The sequence below is a fragment of the Oncorhynchus mykiss genome, chromosome 7, assembly GCF_013265735.2.
Source record: "Oncorhynchus mykiss isolate Arlee chromosome 7, USDA_OmykA_1.1, whole genome shotgun sequence".
Taxonomy (NCBI): Eukaryota; Metazoa; Chordata; class Actinopteri; order Salmoniformes; family Salmonidae; genus Oncorhynchus; species Oncorhynchus mykiss.
In genome coordinates, this window is record NC_048571.1 from 5,283,573 (window position 1) to 5,303,522 (window position 19,950).

A 19,950-nucleotide genomic window follows, 5' to 3' on the forward strand; every position below is an offset into this window, starting at 1 on the left:
ACACTACCAGAGGGGAGACTGCTAACACTCACTACCAGTCAGAAGACTGCCTACACACTACCAGTAGGAAGACTGCTAACACTCACTACCAGTAGGAAGACTGCCTACACACTACCAGTAGGAAGACTGCCTACATACTACCAGTGGGGAGACCTAGAGAAGGATATGGATATCACAGTAAGTGATATGACTGCATCACTTCCCTTCCAGTTTATGTTGTAGTTTTCTATTTGAATTGTAACAATGTAGGGTAGGGTAGTAGAAATGTGAGGGATCAGGGATATGCTCTTTGGTCTTTTCAACAATGTATACAGTAGTAGTCGTCACGTGGAGGCTAAGGCTTAGTTTTCAACCATGTATGGTAATGTGAGTTGCTATGATTTCCATTCCGGTCCATAGGATTCACCTGTGAAGGGAGGTATCTCTATACTTCACACAGAGGAGGATGGGAAACACCACTATGAAGTGGAGAAGATCCTCAAGTTCAAGAAAGGAGGACAAGGAGGAGGAGCCTTCGCCAGGTAACCTCTGATAACCTCTGTTTATCTGTGAAGAATTTGAATATACTGTAGGTTGAAACCTTTTAAGGATAGAGGAGTTGAGACATTTATGAGGGAAACAAGAGGGACTTCCCATAGTAAAACTCCTTTATGATGTAAGGAAATAGTTTTTGATCTAATGTCAGGGGTGAGGTCACAGAGTTATTTAATTTGGTAATTCCACCCCTGAATGTCATAAAAAGCTGTATTGTTTTTCTCCTTGTCTGTGTAGATTGAACCACGGGGTCTGTGTAGATTAAACCACAGGGTCTGTGTAGATTGAACCACGGGGTCTGTGTAGATTGAACCACGGGGTCTGTGTAGATTAAACCACGGGGTCTGTGTAGATTGAACCACTGGGTCTGTGTAGATTGAACCACGGGGTCTGTGTAGATTGAACCACGGGGTCTGTGTAGATTAAACCACAGGGTCTGTGTAGATTGAACCACGGGGTCTGTGTAGATTGAACCACGAGGTCTGTGTAGATTGAACCACGGGGTCTGTGTAGATTGAACCACAGGGTCTGTGTAGATTAAACCACGGGGTCTGTGTAGATTGAACCACGGGGTCTGTGTAGATTAAACCACGGGGTCTGTGTAGATTAAACCACGGGGTCTGTGTAGATTAAACCACGGGGTCTGTGTAGATTGAACCACGGGGTCTGTGTAGATTGAACCACGGGGTCTGTGTAGATTGAACCACGAGGTCTGTGTAGATTGAACCACGAGGTCTGTGTAGATTGAACCACGGGGACTGTGTAGATTGAACCACGGGGTCTGTGTAGATTGAACCACGGGGTCTGTGTAGATTGAACCACAGGGTCTGTGTAGATTGAACCACGAGGTCTGTGTAGATTGAACCACGAGGTCTCTGTAGATTGAACCACTGGGTCTGTGTAGATTGAACCACGGGGTCTGTGTAGATTGAACCACGGGGTCTGTGTAGATTGAACCACGGGGTCTGTGTAGATTGAACCACGGGGTCTGTGTAGATTGAACCACGGGGTCTGTGTAGATTGAACCACGGGGTCTGTGTAGATTGAACCACGGGGTCTGTGTAGATTGAACCACGGGGTCTGTGTAGATTGAACCACGGGGTCTGTGTAGATTGAACCACGGGGTCTGTGTAGATTGAACCACGGGGTCTGTGTAGATTGAACCACAGGGTCTGTGTAGATTGAACCACTGGGTCTGTGTAGATTGAACCACGGGGTCTGTGTAGATTGAACCACGGGGTCTGTGTAGATTGAACCACGGGGTCTGTGTAGATTGAACCATGGGGTCTGTGTAGATTGAACCACGGGGTCTGTGTAGATTGAACCACGGGGTCTGTGTAGATTGAACCACGGGGTCTGTGTAGATTGAACCACGGGGTCTGTGTAGATTAAACCACGGGGTCTGTGTAGATTGAACCACGGGGTCTGTGTAGATTGAACCACGGGGTCTGTGTAGATTGAACCACAGGGTCTGTGTAGATTGAACCACGAGGTCTGTGTAGATTGAACCACGAGGTCTGTGTAGATTGAACCACGAGGTCTGTGTAGATTGAACCACGGGGTCTGTGTAGATTGAACCACGAGGTCTGTGTAGATTGAACCACGGGGTCTGTGTAGATTGAACCACGAGGTCTGTGTAGATTGAACCACGAGGTCTGTGTAGATTGAACCACGAGGTCTGTGTAGATTGAACCACGGGGTCTGTGCAGGGCCATATTAAGAAATCATAGGCCCCAGGGCTTTGTTTTTTTTTTAATTGAGATCCCCTTTAAAAAAATCTGCCTTTTTAAAAATGTATATCATGCAAATCTACATAATTTAAATGCCAGAAGACATTAGCTGAATCTTTTTTAATACCACACAAATGACCGAAATGACCGGCTACTCTGACACTGACAAACTGAGATCAATCTGGTCATGAATTCAAGCAAACAATAGCCCCAGCCAATGAAGCGACACACAGATTGTACAATATTTGGAGGCAATGTACAGTATATATATATATATATATATATATCATAGGCTACAGTAGGCTGCTAAATACAATTTCCAGTGGCACACTGACTTTCCTAATGATGAAGATGAAGCCATAGGCTACTCACTGTGATGACCGATGTGCCCGTCGTAGCAAACGCCTGTCTCAAGATGAGCTACACGTTGGGTGTTGTTCTATTGGTTCTACAGAAAGCCTGTCTCAAGATGAGCTACACGTTGGGTGTTGTTCTATTGGTTCTACAGAAAGCCTGTCTCGAGATGAGCTACACGTTGGGTGTTGTTCTATTGGTTCTACAGAAAGCCTGTCTCGAGATGAGCTACACGTTGGGTGTTGTTCTACTGGTTCTACAGAAAGCCTGTCTCGAGATGAGCTACACGTTGGGTGTTGTTCTATTGGTTCTACAGAAAGCCTGTCTCGAGATGAGCTACACGTTGGGTGTTGTTCTATTGGTTCTACAGAAAGCCTGTCTCGAGATGAGCTACACGTTGGGTGTTGTTCTATTGGTTCTACAGAAAGCCTGTCTCGAGATGAGCTACACGTTGGGTGTTGTTCTATTGGTTCTACAGAAAGCCTGTCTCGAGATGAGCTACACGTTGGGTGTTGTTCTACTGGTTCTACAGAAAGCCTGTCTCGAGATGAGCTACACGTTGGGTGTTGTTCTATTGGTTCTACAGAAAGCCTGTCTCGAGATGAGCTACACGTTGGGTGTTGTTCTATTGGTTCTACAGAAAGCCTGTCTCGAGATGAGCTACACGTTGGGTGTTGTTCTATTGGTTCTACAGAAAGCCTGTCTCGAGATGAGCTACACGTTGGGTGTTGTTCTATTGGTTCTACAGAAAGCCTGTCTCGAGATGAGCTACACGTTGGGTGTTGTTCTACTGGTTCTACAGAAAGCCTGTCTCGAGATGAGCTACACGTTGGGTGTTGTTCTACTGGTTCTACAGAAAGCCTGTCTCGAGATGAGCTACATGTTGGGTGTTGTTCTATTGGTTCTACAGAAAGCCTGTCTCGAGATGAGCTACACGTTGGGTGTTGTTCTATTGGTTCTACAGAAAGCCTGTCTCGAGATGAGCTACACGTTGGGTGTTGTTCTATTGGTTCTACAGAAAGCCTGTCTCGAGATGAGCTACACGTTGGGTGTTGTTCTATTGGTTCTACAGAAAGCCTGTCTCGAGATGAGCTACACGTTGGGTGTTGTTCTATTGGTTCTACAGAAAGCCTGTCTCAAGATGAGCTACACGTTGGGTGTTGTTCTATTGGTTCTACAGAGAGATGAGTCTTCTCTTTTCAGCACTTCTCTTTACATTTGCTTTCCAAACTGTACGTTTTTGTTTTTCCCGCAATATTGTATTTTGAAATGTGCAAAAAGGGCAAACCGACATCCGGAACCAAACATAGAAATATAATCCATAGATGGCAGTTCCCATTTCAGTCAGGACTGGCATCCATTGCTAGTGTACCCATGAGTTTAAATTGCCAGGGTAAGAGGTTATAAAATCCTTCTATGGATTGTATGTCTATGGCCACAAGCAACAATCTGTAGCCTATAGTTTGCTACAAATGACATGTTATGGCGTCAGGTGCAATTTCCTGACGTGGTTTAGGTCCACTTGTAGAATCTATTCCAAGGCACATTGAAGCTGTTCTGGCAGCTCGTGGTGGCACAACACCCTTCAAGACATTTTATGTTGGTGTTTCCTTTATTTTGGCAGACACCTGTATGTGCTTGTGATAAAACTTAATTCACAGTTTAAAAAATAAATAATAATCTATCGATTTTCATCGCTAAATCTCTGGTGTATTTTTAACATTGAGATCGGGCTCTGGTGGTTGGATAAAAAAAATATTTTTTTAATTATAAGAATACAAAAATGTCATACCGACATATTGACCAGTCACATGTATTGATTGTGCAGTTTATTTTAATTATTTTATTAATAAGTTACCCAATCAAGGCAGGGCACCCACAGTTGCCCACGTGGGCCCTCCACCTCCTGTCCTTCCCCCATCTGATGATTAGCAGAGCGGCAGCAGGCAGTTTACACTCATTGAGAGTCCTCCTGTGGTTGGCAGTTGCAATGAAAAAACATAATAAATATATACAAATATATATAAAACAGGTATGTGGTGGTGTTGTTGTTCCTCAGTGAAGGAGACAAGCTCCTGACGATCAATGGAGTGGACCTACAGGATCTATCCCCAGAGGCCTTCGCCAAGATTCTGACGGAAGGAAACCCCATGTTGGTGAGTGATATAGCTGGAGGAGAGTTCTTATATCACTCCACTCTCTTCATGGGTTGCGTGTTTCATCACAATATTGTTTTGAACTAATGCCCCACTGAGCATTCTACTAAAATGTATTGTCAATGAGCACTGATTTAAGATTTCATCAAAAGTGCGTTACAGTGGCTTAGAAATACAATGCCATTCAAAAGGATGCAAATAATTAGTAGCAAAACCTTTTGTCCTCATTTTGATGTCGCCAGATTGACTTTAGATGCAGTATAACGTTAGCTAAAATTGAGGTAGCTGCCGTTAGCATTGCTAGCTATTTTTTGACGAACTTTGCTAGCTAATGACAACATTGCCATCTGTCTAAAGTAAATTTGACGACATGATAATGCTGGAAAAGTTGTTTCTTACAAAAAATTTGACTCGTTTAGCAATGTCATCTTATTTCCAGGCACTATAGTCTAATTTAGACTAAACAGCCGTACCCTCCGTCCAGAATGACTGGGCTTATCACGACTTTAGGGCACCACTATTACGCCGCCGGTCAGGGTTGCCAGGTCTGGCAGAAATTGATTACTCAAAACCCACCCACAAGGCCCTAAACACTAACAATTGTTAGTTTTTTTCGCAGCAAGAAAGGAGTTGGCACAATTAGCAAATAAACCATTTTTTCATTAACGTTATCGAGTGAATATCGACTTAACTTCTAAAGACTTAAGAAACAAAATTCTGTTTTCCATCAAATACTAATTATTGAACTAATATGACTAGCTAAGGAATTTGAATATCAAATCTAATTTTATTTGTCACATGCGCCGAATACAACAAGTGTAGACTTTACCGTGTAATTCTTACTTACAAGCCCTTAACCAACAGTGTAGACTTTACTGTGAAATTCTTACTTACAAGCCCTTAACCAGTGTAGTTCAAGAAGAAGAAAATCTATCAGCCGTCTTATTGCTCGGGGGTAGAAGCTGTTGAGGAGCCTTTTGGTCCTAGACTTGGCGCTCCGGTATCGCTTGCTGTACGGTAGCAGAGAAAACAGTCTATAACTTGGGTGACTGGAGTCTCCTACAATTTTATGGGCTTTCTTCTGACACTGCCTGGTATATAGGTCCTGGATGGCAGGAAGCTTGGCCCCAGTGACGTGTTGGGCCATACGCACCAGCTTTGTATTTAATTAAAAATTGTATTTAACCAGGTAGGCCAGTTTAGAACAAGTTCTCATTTACAACTGCGACCTGGCCAAGATAAAGCAAAGCAGTGCGACAAAAACAACACAGTTACACATGGAATAAACAAACGTACAGTCAATAACACAATAGAAAAATCTGTGTACACTGTGTGCAAATGAAGTAAGGAGGTAAGGCAATAAATAGGCGAAGTGGCGAAGTAATTACAATTTAGCAACTTACACTGGAGTGATATGTACAAGTTGAAATACTGGTGTGCAAAAGAGCAGAAAAACAAATATGGGGATGAGGTAGGTAGTTGGTTGGATGGGCTATTTACAGATGGGCTGTGTACAGCTGCAGCGATTGGTAAGCTGCTCTGACAGCTGACACTTAAAGTTAGTGAGGAAGATATGTCTCCAACTTCAGTGATTTTTATTTTTGTAATTAGTTCCAGTCATTGGCAGCAGCGAACATGAAGGAAAGGCGGCCAAAAGAGGTGTTGGCTTTGGGGATGGCCAGTGAAATATACCTGCTGGAGCACGTGTGACGGTTGGGTGTTGCTATGGTGACCAGTGAGTTGAGATAAGGCGGAGCTTTACCTAGCAAAGATTTATAGATGACTTGGAGCCAGTGGGTTTGGCGACGAATATGTAGCGAGGACCAGCCAACAAATCGCAGGGGTGGGTAGTATATGAGGTTTTGGTGACAAAACGGATGGCACTGTGATAGACTGCATCCAATTTGCTGAGTAGAGTGTCGGAGGCTATTTTGTAAATGACATCGAAGTCTGGGATTGGTAGGATAGTCAGTTTTACGAGAGTATGTTTGGCAGCATGAGTGAAGCGAGGCTTTGTTGCGAAATAGGAAGACGATTCTAGATTAAGCATGTCCAATTTTGGATTGGAGATGCTTAATGTGAGTCTGGAAGGAGAGTTTACAGTCTAGCCAGACACCTAGGTATTTATAGTTGTCCACATATTCTAAGTCAGAACCGTCCAGAGTAGTGATGCTAGTCGGAGGTGCGAGCCGCGATTGGTTGAAGAGCATGCATTTCGTTTTACTAGTATTTAAGAGCAGCTTGAGGCCACGGAAGGAGTGTTGTATGGCATTGAAGCTCGTTTGTTAAGTGTCCAAAGAAGGGCCAGATGTATACAGAATGGTGTCGTCTGTGTAGAGGTGGATCGAAGAATCACCCGCAGCAAGAGCGACATCCTTGATATATACAGAGAAAAGAGTCGGCCTGAGAATTGAACCCTGTGGCACCCCCATAGAGACTGCCAGAGGTCCGGACAACAGGCCCTCCAATTTGACACACTGAACTCTATCTGAGAAGTAGTTAGCGAACCTGTAGCGCCTTACGGTCAGATGCCGAGCAGTTGCCATACCAGGCGGTGATGCAACTGGTCAGGATGCTCTCGAAGGTGCGGCTGTAGAACTTTTTGAGGATCTGGGGACCCAAATCTTTTCAGTCTCCTGAGGGGGAAAAGGTTTTGTCGTGCCCTCTTCATGACTGTCTTGGTGTGTTTGGACCATGATAGTTCGTTGGTGATATGGACACCAAGGAACTTGAACTCTTGAACCTCTCCACTACAGCCCCGTCAATGTTAATGGGGGCCTGTTCGGCCCTCCTTTTCCTGTAGTCCACGATCAGCTTCTTTGTCTTGCTCACATTGAGGGAGAGGTTGTTGTCCTGGCACCACACTGCCAGTTCTCTGACCTCCTCCCTATAGGCTCCCTTATCGTTGTTGGTGATCAGGCCTACCACTGTTGTGTCGTCAGCGAACTTAATGATGGTGTTGATGTCGTGTTTGGCCATGCAGACGTGGGTGAACAGGGAGTACAGGGGGGGACTAAGTACACACCCCTGAGGGGCCCCAGTGTTGAGGATCAGTGTGGCAGATGTGTTGTTGCCTACCCTCACCACCTGGGGGCAGCCCATCAGGAAGTCCAGGATCCAGTTACAGAGGGAGGTGTTTAGTCCTTAGCTTAGTGATGAGCTTCGTGGGCACTATGGTGTTGAATGCTGAGCTGTACTCAATGAGCAGCATTCTCACATGTGTTCCTTTTGTCCAGGTGGGAAAGAGCAGTGTTGATTGAGATTGCGTCATCTGTGGATCTGTTGGGGCGGTATGTGAATTGGAGTGGCGATATGTGAATTGGAGTGGGTCTAGGGTATCTGGGTGGATGCTATTGATGTGAGCCATGACCAGCGTTTCAAAGCACTTCATGGCTTCTGATGTGAGTGCTACAGGGCGGTAATCATTTAGGCAGGTTACCTTCACTCCCTTTGGCACAGGGACTATGGTGGTCTGCTTGAAACATGTAGGTATGACAGACTCTGTCAGGGAGAGTTTGAAAATCTCAGTGAAGACACTTGCCAGTTGGGCCATGCATGCTTTGAGTACACGTCCTTGTAATCCATCTGTCCCGCAGCTTTGTGAATGTTGACCTGTTTAAAGGTATTGCTCACATCGGCTACCGAGAGCGTTATCGCACAGTCATCCAGAACAGCTGGTGCTCTCGTGCCTACTTCAGTGTTGCTTACCTCGAAGCGAGCATAAAAGGCATTAAGCTCGTCTGGTAGGCTCATGTCACTGGGCAGCTCTCGTCTGGGTTTCCCTTTGTAGTAGTATCTGTAAAGTGCGTAGAAAGATGTCAAATGTTTTTTATAATCAATCCTCAGGTTGTTTTTACAATATATAATCGATAATATGTCAACCGGAATGTAGCTTCTTCCATAGGCGAAAGAGAGAAAATGGCTGTTGCGCATGAAAAACTCTGCTGGCACCCAGCCATCCACTGACGCGATGGGTTCTTTCTCGCTAATTTTTCTAAATAAAAGCCTGAAACTATATCTAAAGACTGTTCACAGCTTGAGGAAGCCATAGGAAAAGGAATCTGGTTGATATCCCTTTAAATGGAGGCAAGGCATCCAATGGAACAGAGAGCTTTCAGGAAAAACAGCACCTTTCTTGTTGGATTTTCCTCAGGTTTTCGCCTGCAATATCAGTTCTGTTATACTCAGACAATATTTTGACAGTTTTGGAAACTTTTTAGAGTGTTTTCTATCCTAATCTGACAATTATATGCATATTCTAGTTTCTGGGCCTGAGAAATAGGCAGTTTCAAATGGGTATGTTTTTTTTTTTGCCAAAAAACTGAAATACTGCCCCCTACACTCAAAGTTAATCTTGTATATATGCTTTACTTGTTTGATGGTTCGTCTGAGAGCACAGTGGAATTTCTTATAAGCGTCCAGATTAGTGTCCCGCTCCTTGAAAGCGGCAGCTCTAGCCTTTAGCTCGATGCCGACGTTGCCTGTAATCCATGGCTTCTGGTTGGGGTATGTATGCACAGTCACTGTGGGGACAACGTCGTCGATACACTTATTGATGAAGCCGATGACTCCTCAACGCCAATGGATGAATCCTGGAACACTTCTGTATTGAGCGAGTCACCGGTACTTCCTGCTTTAGTTTTTGTTTGTAAAGCAGGAATCAGGAGGATAGAATTATGGTCAGATTTGCCAAATGGAGGGCGGGGGAGAGCTTTGTATGCATCTCTGTGTGGAGTAAAGTTGGGCTAGAGTTTTTTTTTTTAAATGTATTTTATTCCCCCCTCTGGTTGTACATGTGACATGCTGGTAAAAAAATTGGTCCAACTGATTTAAGTTTACCTGCATTAAAGTCCCCGGCCACTAGGAGCGCCGCTTCTGTATGAGCATTTCCTTGTTTGCTTATGGCCTTATAGAGTCGGTTGAGTGCGGTCTTAGTGCCAGCATCGGTCTGTGGTGATAAATAGATGGCTACAAACAATATAGATGAGAATTCTCTTGGTAGATAGTGTGGTCTACAGCTTATCATAAGGTACTCTACCTCAGGCGAGCAATACCTCAAGACGACTTTAATATTTTAGACATCGCGCACCAGCTGTTATTGACAAAAAAGACACACACCCCCACCCCTTCTCTTACCAGACATAGCTTCTTCTCTGTTCTGCCGGTGCATGGAAAATCCCACCAGCTCTATATTGTCCGTGTCGTCATTCAGCCACGACTCGGTGAAACATAAGATATTACCATTTTTAATGTCCCGTTGGTAGGATAAACGTAATCGTAGGTCATTAATTTTATTTTCCAATGATTGCATGTCAGTAAGTAGAACAGATAACAGTGGGAGTTTACTCGCTCGGTCTACGGATTCTCAGCACCTTCTTTTCCCCCATCGTTTCTTCACGCAAATAACGGGGATTTGGGCCTGTTCCCGGGAAAGCAGTATATCCATCTCGTTGGACTTGTTAAAGGAAAAAGCTTCTTCCAGTTCGAGGTGAGTAATCGCTGTTCTGATGTCCAGAAGATATTTTTGGTCGTAAGAGACGGTAACATTATGTACAAAATAAGTAAAAAAAACAAGTAACAAACAACGCAAACAAACGAACAAAATAGCTCAGTTGGTTAGGAGCATGTAAAACGTTCATCTTATATTTTGTGAGAGAAAAGATAATTTGCCCTTATTAAACTTAAAAAACGAATGTAGGGCTATTTTCTGGAAAATGTGCCAGATGTTAAGACTACAAACCATTATAAATGGCCACTTTGCGAGATTGACTTGTCATTTCAATCAGCGTAGGCTAGGCCTAATGACTAAAATCCAGGTTTATGATTGTAATTCAACTTCGTCATGGTTTGGGTAGCTGGATGCAGGTAGCTTATAGGCCTACATCTCATTTCAGATAACCTACAGTAGCCTAGGCAAGATGTAACATGAACGATTTAGCAGCTTGCTTAGTTCGAATTGACAGACTAATTCATTCAACATGAATATCGAGGCGATTTTCAAGGTAATAAGTGCTTCAGTTGCCGAATAGGCTACTGAGGATGGGGTCGTAATTTCAATCACTGAACCAAATGTGAACGATAGACCTATGCTTGTCAACAACAGCCAGTGTTTTTATTTATTTACCTGTAGTCTAATCTGACTGATTTACTTTCAATATAATCAATAACAACAAACAGCTGATTGGTAATTGAGTTAGCACTGTGACCATGATCACAATTGAGTTAGCACTGTGACCATGATCACAATTGAGTTAGCACTGTGACCATGATCACAATTGAGTTAGCACTGTGACCATGATCACAATTGAGTTAGCACTGTGACCATGATCACAATTGAGTTAGCACTGTGACCATGATCACAATTGAGTTAGCACTGTGACCATGATCACAATTGAGTTAGCACTGTGACCATGATCACAATTGAGTTAGCACTGTGACCATGATCACAATTGAGTTAGCACTGTGACCATGATCACAATTGATAACATCCAACTTCATTATCTAAACATGGCCATTCATAATTGTATAACAACAATAAACTGAAGTTATAATATAGCCTATTTATTAAATCCAGTGGTGTAAGAATACTTCAGTATTACTTTGTTTTTTAGGGTATCTGTACTTTACTATTTATATTTTTGACAACTTTTACTTTACTACATTCCTAAAATAAAAAAAGTAGGTACTTTTACACCATATATTTTCCCTGACAAAAGTACTCTTTACATTTTTGAATGCTTTAAGGACAGAAAGTGTCTAATTCACGCATTTATCAAGAGAACATCCCTGGTCATCCCTAATGCCTCTGATCTGGTGGACTCACTAAACACACGTGCTTTGTTTCTAAATTATGTCTGAATGTTGGAGATAACCCCTGGCTATCCATAAATGTAAAAAAAACTACTTGATTTGCAATGACTCCAGTCATATTGTCATTTCAACATATTTCTTGTATAAAATGGTAGGCTACAGTAGCCTACATAGGCATTTTAAAAGTAGCCCAAAAACCTGCAACCAATACATTTTACCCATGACATCATTTTCATTGTAGCCCAATTTAGAAGGAAAACGCTGATGGTAGAGGGCTGATGGTAGAGGGCTGATGGTAGAGGGCTGATGGTAGAGGGCTGATGGTAGAGGGCTGATGATAGAGGGCTGATGATAGAGGGCGGCGTGATCATTTTCATAACAATTGCATGACTGAGGTGCAACCTCATGAATAAGATATTTACCAGAAGTGACTAACATTGATTGATGTTTTGAGTCACCGTTTGAACCCATTAATCTGAATATTAGTCAGAGAGAGAGAGAGAGCGAGCGACAGGGGAATTCTGTCAGACCTGGGCCCTGACAGTAAATCTCAGTAAGACAAAAAATAATGGTGTTCCAAAAAAGGTCCAGTCGCCAGGACCACAAATACAAATTCCATCTGTTGCCCTAGAGCACACAGGAAACTATACATACCTCGGCCTAAACATCGGGACCACAGGTCACTTCCACAAAGCTGTGAACGATCTGAGAGACGAGGCGAGGAACGTGTGCCATCAAAGGGAACATAAAATTCAACATACCAATTAGGATTTGGCTAAAAATACTTGAATCAGTCATAGAACCCATTACCTTTTATGTTTGGGAGGTCCGCTCACCAACCAAGAATTCACAAAATGGGACAAGCACCAAATTCAGACTCTGCATGCTTAATTCTGCAAAACTATCCTCAGTGTACAACATAAAACACCAAATAATGCATGCAGAGCAGAATTTGGCTGATACCCGCTAATGATCAAAATTCAGAAAAAAGCAATGAAAAGGATACAAAGCAAACAACTACAGAGAGAAGAACCTGGAGAAGAGTCCCCTAAGCAAACCACTACAGAGAGAAGAGTCCCCTAAGCAAGCTGGTCCTGGGGCTCTGTTCACAAACCCACCCCACAGAGCCCCAGGACAGCAACACAATTAGACCCAACCAAATCATCAGACAACAAAAAGATAATTACTTGACACATTGGAAATAATTAACAAAAAAACTGGGCAAACTAGAATGCTATTTGGCCCAAAACGGAGAGTACACAGTGGCAGAATACCTGACCACTGTGACTGACCCAAACTTAAGGAAAGCTTTGTGCAGACTCCGTTAACATAGCCTTGCTATTGAGAAAGGCCGCCGTAGGCAGACCTGGCTCTCAAGAGAAGACAGGCTATGTGCACACTGCCCACAAAATGAGGTGAAAACTGAGCTGCACTTCCTAACCTCCTGCCAAATGTATGACCATATTAGAGACACCCTCAGATTGTACAGAACCATAAAGATTTTTGAAATCAAACCCAATGTTGATAAACTCCCACATCTACTGGGTGAAATACCACAGTGTGACATCACAGCAGCAAGATGTGTGACCTGTTGCCACAAGAAAAGGGCAACCAGTGAAGAACAAACACCATTGTAAATACAACCCATATTTATGCTTATTTATTTCCCTTTTGTACTTGACCTATTTGCATAACATTACAACACTGTAAATCTAGACATCATGACTTTTTAAATGTCTTTATACTTTTGGAACTATTGTGAGTGTGATGTAAATGTTTTATTGTTTATTTTAATTGTATCTATTTCACTTGCTTTGGCAATGTCAACATATGTTTCCCATGTTAATGAAGTCCCTTAAATTGACAGCGGTGATGCCGTTGTTTATGGTGCACAGGTTTCTTCACCTCTCCAGGGAGGAAGAGGAAGGACATCAGTGTTGTTATTCAGATTGTCTGTTATCTTCCCATCTCTCTAGACTGTCCACCAAGCCAGCAGGGCTCCTCCACCAGAGAGATGCCCAGAGGAGGGGGCTGAGGCCAGGGCTCTCCACCCGGTCTCCAAGGAGAACACCATACTCCGCTTCAGCCTGGAGATGAGACGAGAGGATGACCTGGACGACCTGGAGAGGTGGGCTCAGTCAGTCAGTCAGTCAGTATCACTCAATCAGTCAGTCAGTCAGTATCAGTCAGTCAGTCAGTCAGTCAGTCAGTATCAGTCAGTCAGTATCACTCAATCAGTCAGTCAGTCAGTCAGTCAGTATCAGTCAGTCAGTCAGTATCAGTCAGTCAGTCAGTATCAGTCAGTCAGTCAGTATCAGTCAATCAGTCAGTCAGTATCAGTCAATCAGTCAGTCAGTATCACTCAGTCAGTCAGTCAGTCACTCAATCAATCAGTCAGTCAGTCAGTATCACTCAATCAGTCAGTCAGTATCATTCAGTCAGTATCAGTCAGTCAGTATCACTCAATCAGTCAGTATCACTCAATCAGTCAGTCAATCATCCATTAACTGTTTTTTGTACATAGTCCCCACATTTTAGGGGACCAAAAGTATTGGGACAAATGTACTTAACTTTTTACTACTTTAATACATATTTAAGTATGTGGTCCCATATTCCTGGCACGTAATGATTTACATGAAACTTGTGACTCTACAAATTTGTTGGATGCATTTGCTGTTTGTTTTGGTAGTTTTTTTAGATGATTTTGTGCCCAGTAGAATTGAATAGTAAATAATACATTAGCTGTATTAAAGCTGACAGTCATTGTATCATCTAAAATCCAAAGTGCTGGAGTACAGAGTCAAATTCCCCCAAAAAATATGTCACACTCCAATGTTTTTAGAGCTCACTGTATATTCCTGGAACGTGTGTTGACACACATATTATATTTAGTGTAGAATGTAATTTAATGTTTCCCAAACCCCGAGCACGTTTAGGTTTCTGCCGTAGCATAACACAGCTGATTCAAATACCCAACTCATCGTCAAGCTTTCATTATTTGAATCAGCTGTGTAGTGCTGGGGTAAAAACCAAAGCGTTCACCCAGGGGGCCCCGGGACCTAGTTTGGGGAAACCCTGTTTTAATGGACCGCTGGCCTCACACAAATCTCCATATAAAATGTATAACGTCATGTATCGTCCCTGAACAAAGTGACTCCTACCGCCCCATGGAGGACCTCACAGAAGAGGATGTCAACAAAGCCGATGGGGAGGTTGACGATCTGTTCCTGGTTGCCATGACGAACACCAGAATCTCTGTGGTGAGGGGGCGTGGCTGCGGTGACGGGAGCTCTTGTCACAACTGTGGCAAGTCGGATTGTAACTTCAACGAGGTTGTCATGGTCGCAGAGTCCAGCAAAGTCACCCTGGGTAACTTTTAATAATATGTATTTGTAAGCAGTGGGGCAGTTCCCAGCACACTTGTATTTTTGACTTTTAATTGATAGGACAGTGAGTAGAGGGGACAGGAAAGACAGGAGAAGATTGTGTTCAATAGATAGTGGGATGGTTTCGTACCCAGGCAGACACAATACATGAGCACTGGGGAGTGGCAGCATATAACCACAAGCTAGACCACAGCAGGCCACCCTTCATTTTCATCTAACCAGGGTGTACCCTGGGTATGTTCTGGTGCTTACTTCAGAAGATTCAACGCGTCTGGTTGGTAAGTAGGCTGTTCCTTTTATTAACAGTATCGGTATGGCCAACCGACCAGTGCTTCTGCAGCATTTTATTCTACTGTTGTAACTGGTTTTTGCCTGCCATTTTAAGAAGACATTGTATGGTGACAACAGATACTTTCTGGTACTTACTGAACTCTACCTGGTTCCAAATCGTGGCTAGCGGTGCTTGTAGAAGCTATATTTTATTACAGTATAATTACAATGTATTTATCTCTAACTGGTTCCAAATCGTGGCTAGTGGTGCTTATAGAAGCTATATTTTATTACAGTATAATTACAATGTATTTATCTCTAACTGGTTCCAAATCGTGGCTAGCGGTGCTCATAGAAGCTATATTTTATTACAGTATAATTACAATGTATTTATCTCTAACTGGTTCCAAATCGTGGCTAGCGGTGCTTATAGAAGCTATATTTTGTTTTCATATTTATTACTGTGAATGAACCATTTAATCACATAATTTCTGAGTAAATACAGGTTATTTTGTGTAATGTAAAATACACTTCCCTCATTACTGGCTCCCATGACCTTTCCGACAGAGAAGTGAAACCCTGGTCATGAATACCATATCACAATCACCATGTCCACGTATTTATAAACTAGACTGGATCCCTTCCACTCCTCCACATAGTTATAAACTAGACTGGATCCCTTCCACTCCTCCACATAGTTATAAACTAGACTGGATCCCTTCCACTCCTCCACATAGTTATAAACTAGACTGGATCCCTTCCACTCCTCCACATAGTTATAAACTAGACTGGATCCCGTCCACATCTCCTCCACATAGTTATAAACTAGACTGGATCCTTTCCACATCTCCTCCACATAGTTATAAACTAGACTGGATCCCGTCCACATCTCCTCCACATAGTTATAAACTAGACTGGATCCCTTCCACATCTCCTCCACATAGTTATAAACTAGACTGGATCCCGTCCACATCTCCTCCACATAGTTATAAACTAGACTGGATCCCGTCCACATCTCCTCCACATAGTTATAAACTAGACTGGATCCCTTCCACATCTCCTCCACATAGTTATAAACTAGACTGGATCCCTTCCACATCTCCTCCACATAGTTATAAACTAGACTGGATCCCTTCCACATCTCCTCCACATAGTTATAAACTAGACTGGATCCCTTCCACATCTCCTCCACATTGTTATAAACTAGACTGGATCCCTTCCACATCTCCTCCACATAGCTATAAACTAGACTGGATCCCTTCCACATCTCCTCCACATAGTTATAAACTAGACTGGATCCCGTCCACATCTCCTCCACATAGTTATAAACTAGACTGGTTTCCTTCCACATCTCCTCCACATAGTTATAAACTAGACTGGATCCCGTCCACATCTCCTCCACATAGTTATAAACTAGACTGGTTCCCTTCCACATCTCCTCCACATAGTTATAAACTAGACTGGATCCCTTCCACATAGTTATAAACTAGACTGGATCCCTTCCACTCCTCCACATAGTTATAAACTAGACTGGATCCCTTCCACATCTCCTCCACATAGTTATAAACTAGACTGGATCCCTTCCACATCTCCTCCACATAGTTATAAACTAGACTGGATCCCTTCCACATCTCCTCCACATAGTTATAAACTAGACTGGATCCCTTCCACATCTCCTCCACATAGTTATAAACTAGACTGGATCCCTTCCACATCTCCTCCACATAGTTATAAACTAGACTGGATCCCTTCCACATCTCCCCCTCATAGTTATAAACTAGACTGGATCCCTTCCACATCTCCTCCACATAGTTATAAACTAGACTGGATCCCGTCCACATCTCCTCCACATAGTTATAAACTAGACTGGATCCCGTCCACATCTCCTCCACATAGTTATAAACTAGACTGGATCCCTTCCACATCTCCTCCACATAGTTATAAACTAGACTGGATCCCTTCCACATCTCCTCCACATAGTTATAAACTAGACTGGATCCCTTCCACATCTCCTCCACATAGTTATAAACTAGACTGGATCCCGTCCACATCTCCTCCACATAGTTATAAACTAGACTGGATCCCGTCCACATCTCCTCCACATAGTTATAAACTAGACTGGATCCCGTCCACATCTCCTCCACATAGTTATAAACTAGACTGGATCCTTTCCACATCTCCTCCACATAGTTATAAACTAGACTGGATTCCTTCCACATCTCCTCCTCATAGTTATAAACTAGACTGGATCCCGTCCACATCTCCTCCTCATAGTTATAAACTAGACTGGATCTTTTCCACATCTCCTCCACATAGTTATAAACTAGACTGGATCCCGTCCACATCTCCTCCACTCTCAGCACCATGGGATTATTTCATTGTGCTGCTTCGCCAATGCTCTGCCATGGGTCCCAAACAATGACGTCATCCAAACGAAGAGCTTGTTGAGGTGTGCTTCCTCATCTTCTTCATTGTATTTTCTGATGACCGTTTTGTGTGTTTTGTTTCTCTCTCTTTGTGTTCAGTGTCACGAGGAATGGGCAACTTGGAAAAAGTACAACAGTTGGACAACCTCTTTATTGAAAACTATTTATGCCGCATGTACCTTCGGCGTAGACTCACACGTAAGATGTGGAGTATTCCTAGTTTGTCAGCAACTCCAGGTTTGTTATAAAATATTGTGTTTTTGTATTATGTCGTCGATTTTCTTATTCTTTTATCATAATAACAATTATAAAACTGTTTATGAAACGTTGCAATGGTAATTAGTGTACAAATATTAACTTGATGATGGACAGTCTGGACTACAGACTGCGAACGCTAACTTTATCCCAATGTTTTTTGTTACTATGGTAATAACTGATTACTGATTTTTGTTTATTGATTGATTTATTCTAGAGAAGATCACCATCTATCACTACAAGTCTGACTGTGTGGATGGAGAGTTTCGGGGGGTCCCTGTGGTGCTCAACTTCACCAGCTCTAACTGTTTCCTCAAGTGTGTTAAGGACGGAGAGCGAGTCTCTCTCTGTGTTGGGGTGAGCACATACCCTTCTGCTTTCTGCTGCTAAGACTAATGTTAGCAAGGCCCTGACAAACCAAACTACAAAAGGAGAGTATCAAGTTGGGTTCTCATACTGTATTTATTGCAGGGCAGCAAAACAGTACAACAGACTCTCAATACTACTTCCCTAAAGAGAGGATATTTTTTACAGATACACAAATAACTCCTCACAAGGTCACAGCATACACTGACTATACACTGACTATACCCTGCCTATACCCTGCCTATACCCTGCCTATACCCTGCCTATACCCTGCCTATACCCTGCCTATACCCTGCCTATACCCTGACTTCACCCTGACTTCACCCTGACTTCACCCTGACTTCACCCTGACTACACCCTGACTACACCCTGACTATACCCTGACTATACCCTGACTATACCCTGACTATACCCTGACTACACCCTGACTATACCCTGACTACACCAAACATTAGGAACACCTTTCTAATACTGAGTTGCACCCCCAGTCCCCCCTTTTTCCCTCAGAACAGCCTCAATTTGTCGGGGCATGGACTCAACAAGGTGTCAAAAGCGGGGTTAGGTGGTTCAAGGCCTTCTAATATACATTGGGGTCAGGTGGTTCAAGGCCCTCTAATATACATTGGGGTCAGGTGGTTCAAGGCCCTCTAATAGACATTGGGGTTAGGTGGTTCAAGGCCTTCTAATATACATTGGGGTCAGGTGGTTCAAGGCCCTCTAATATACATTGGGGTCAGGTGGTTCAAGGCCCTCTAATAGACATTGGGGTCAGGTGGTTCAAGGCCCTCTAATAGACATTGGGGTCAGGTGGTTCAAGGCCCTCTAATAGACATTGGGGTCAGGTGGTTCAAGGCCTTCTAATATACATTGGGGTCAGGTGGTTTAAGGCCCTCTAATAGAAATTGGGGTCAGGTGGTTCAAGGCCCTCTAATATACATTGGGGTTAGGTGGTTCAAGGCTCTCTAATAGACATTGGGGTCAGGTGGTTCAAGGCCCTCTAATAGACATTGGGGTCAGGTGGTTCAAGGCCCTCTAATAGACATTGGGGTCATGTGGTTCAAGGCTCTCTAATAGACATTGGGGTCAGGTGGTTCAAGGCCTTCTAATATACATTGGGGTCAGGTGGTTCAAGGCCCTCTAATAGACATTGGGGTCAGGTGGTTCAAGGCCTTCTAATATACATTGGGGTCAGGTGGTTCAAGGCCCTCTAATATACATTGGGGTTAGGTGGTTCAAGGCTCTCTAATAGACATTGGGGTCAGGTGGTTCAAGGCCCTCTAATAGACATTGGTTCAAGGCCCTCTAATAGACATTGGGGTCAGGTGGTTCAAGGCCTTCTAATATACATTGGGGTCAGGTGGTTCAAGGCCCTCTAATATACATTGGGGTTAGGTGGTTCAAGGCTCTCTAATAGACATTGGGGTCAGGTGGTTCAAGGCCCTCTAATAGACATTGGTTCAAGGCTATCTAATATACATTGGGGTCAGGTGGTTCAAGGCCCTCTAATAGACATTGGGGTCAGGTGGTTCAAGGCCCTCCAATAGACATTGGGGTCAGGTGGTTCAAGGCCCTCTAATAGACATTAAGGTCAGGTGGTTCAAGGCCCTCTAATAGACATTGGGGTCAGGTGGTTCAGGGCCCTCTAATAGACATTGGGGTCAGG

The 19,950-nt window shown here is 43.3% G+C and overlaps 1 protein-coding gene across 1 annotated transcript in view; it reads left to right on the top strand.

Annotated features, from left to right (window-relative positions):
* il-1ra (interleukin-1 receptor antagonist) overlaps positions 1-19,950 on the top strand; it is a 26,547-nt gene continuing 6,597 nt past the window's right edge. The window contains 7 exon segments of the mRNA NM_001124396.2: positions 1-177; positions 400-521; positions 4,678-4,774; positions 13,561-13,712; positions 14,736-14,953; positions 17,766-17,903; positions 18,139-18,278. Coding sequence (NP_001117868.2) covers positions 166-177; positions 400-521; positions 4,678-4,774; positions 13,561-13,712; positions 14,736-14,953; positions 17,766-17,903; positions 18,139-18,278 — 879 coding nt within the window. The 5' untranslated portion in view covers positions 1-165.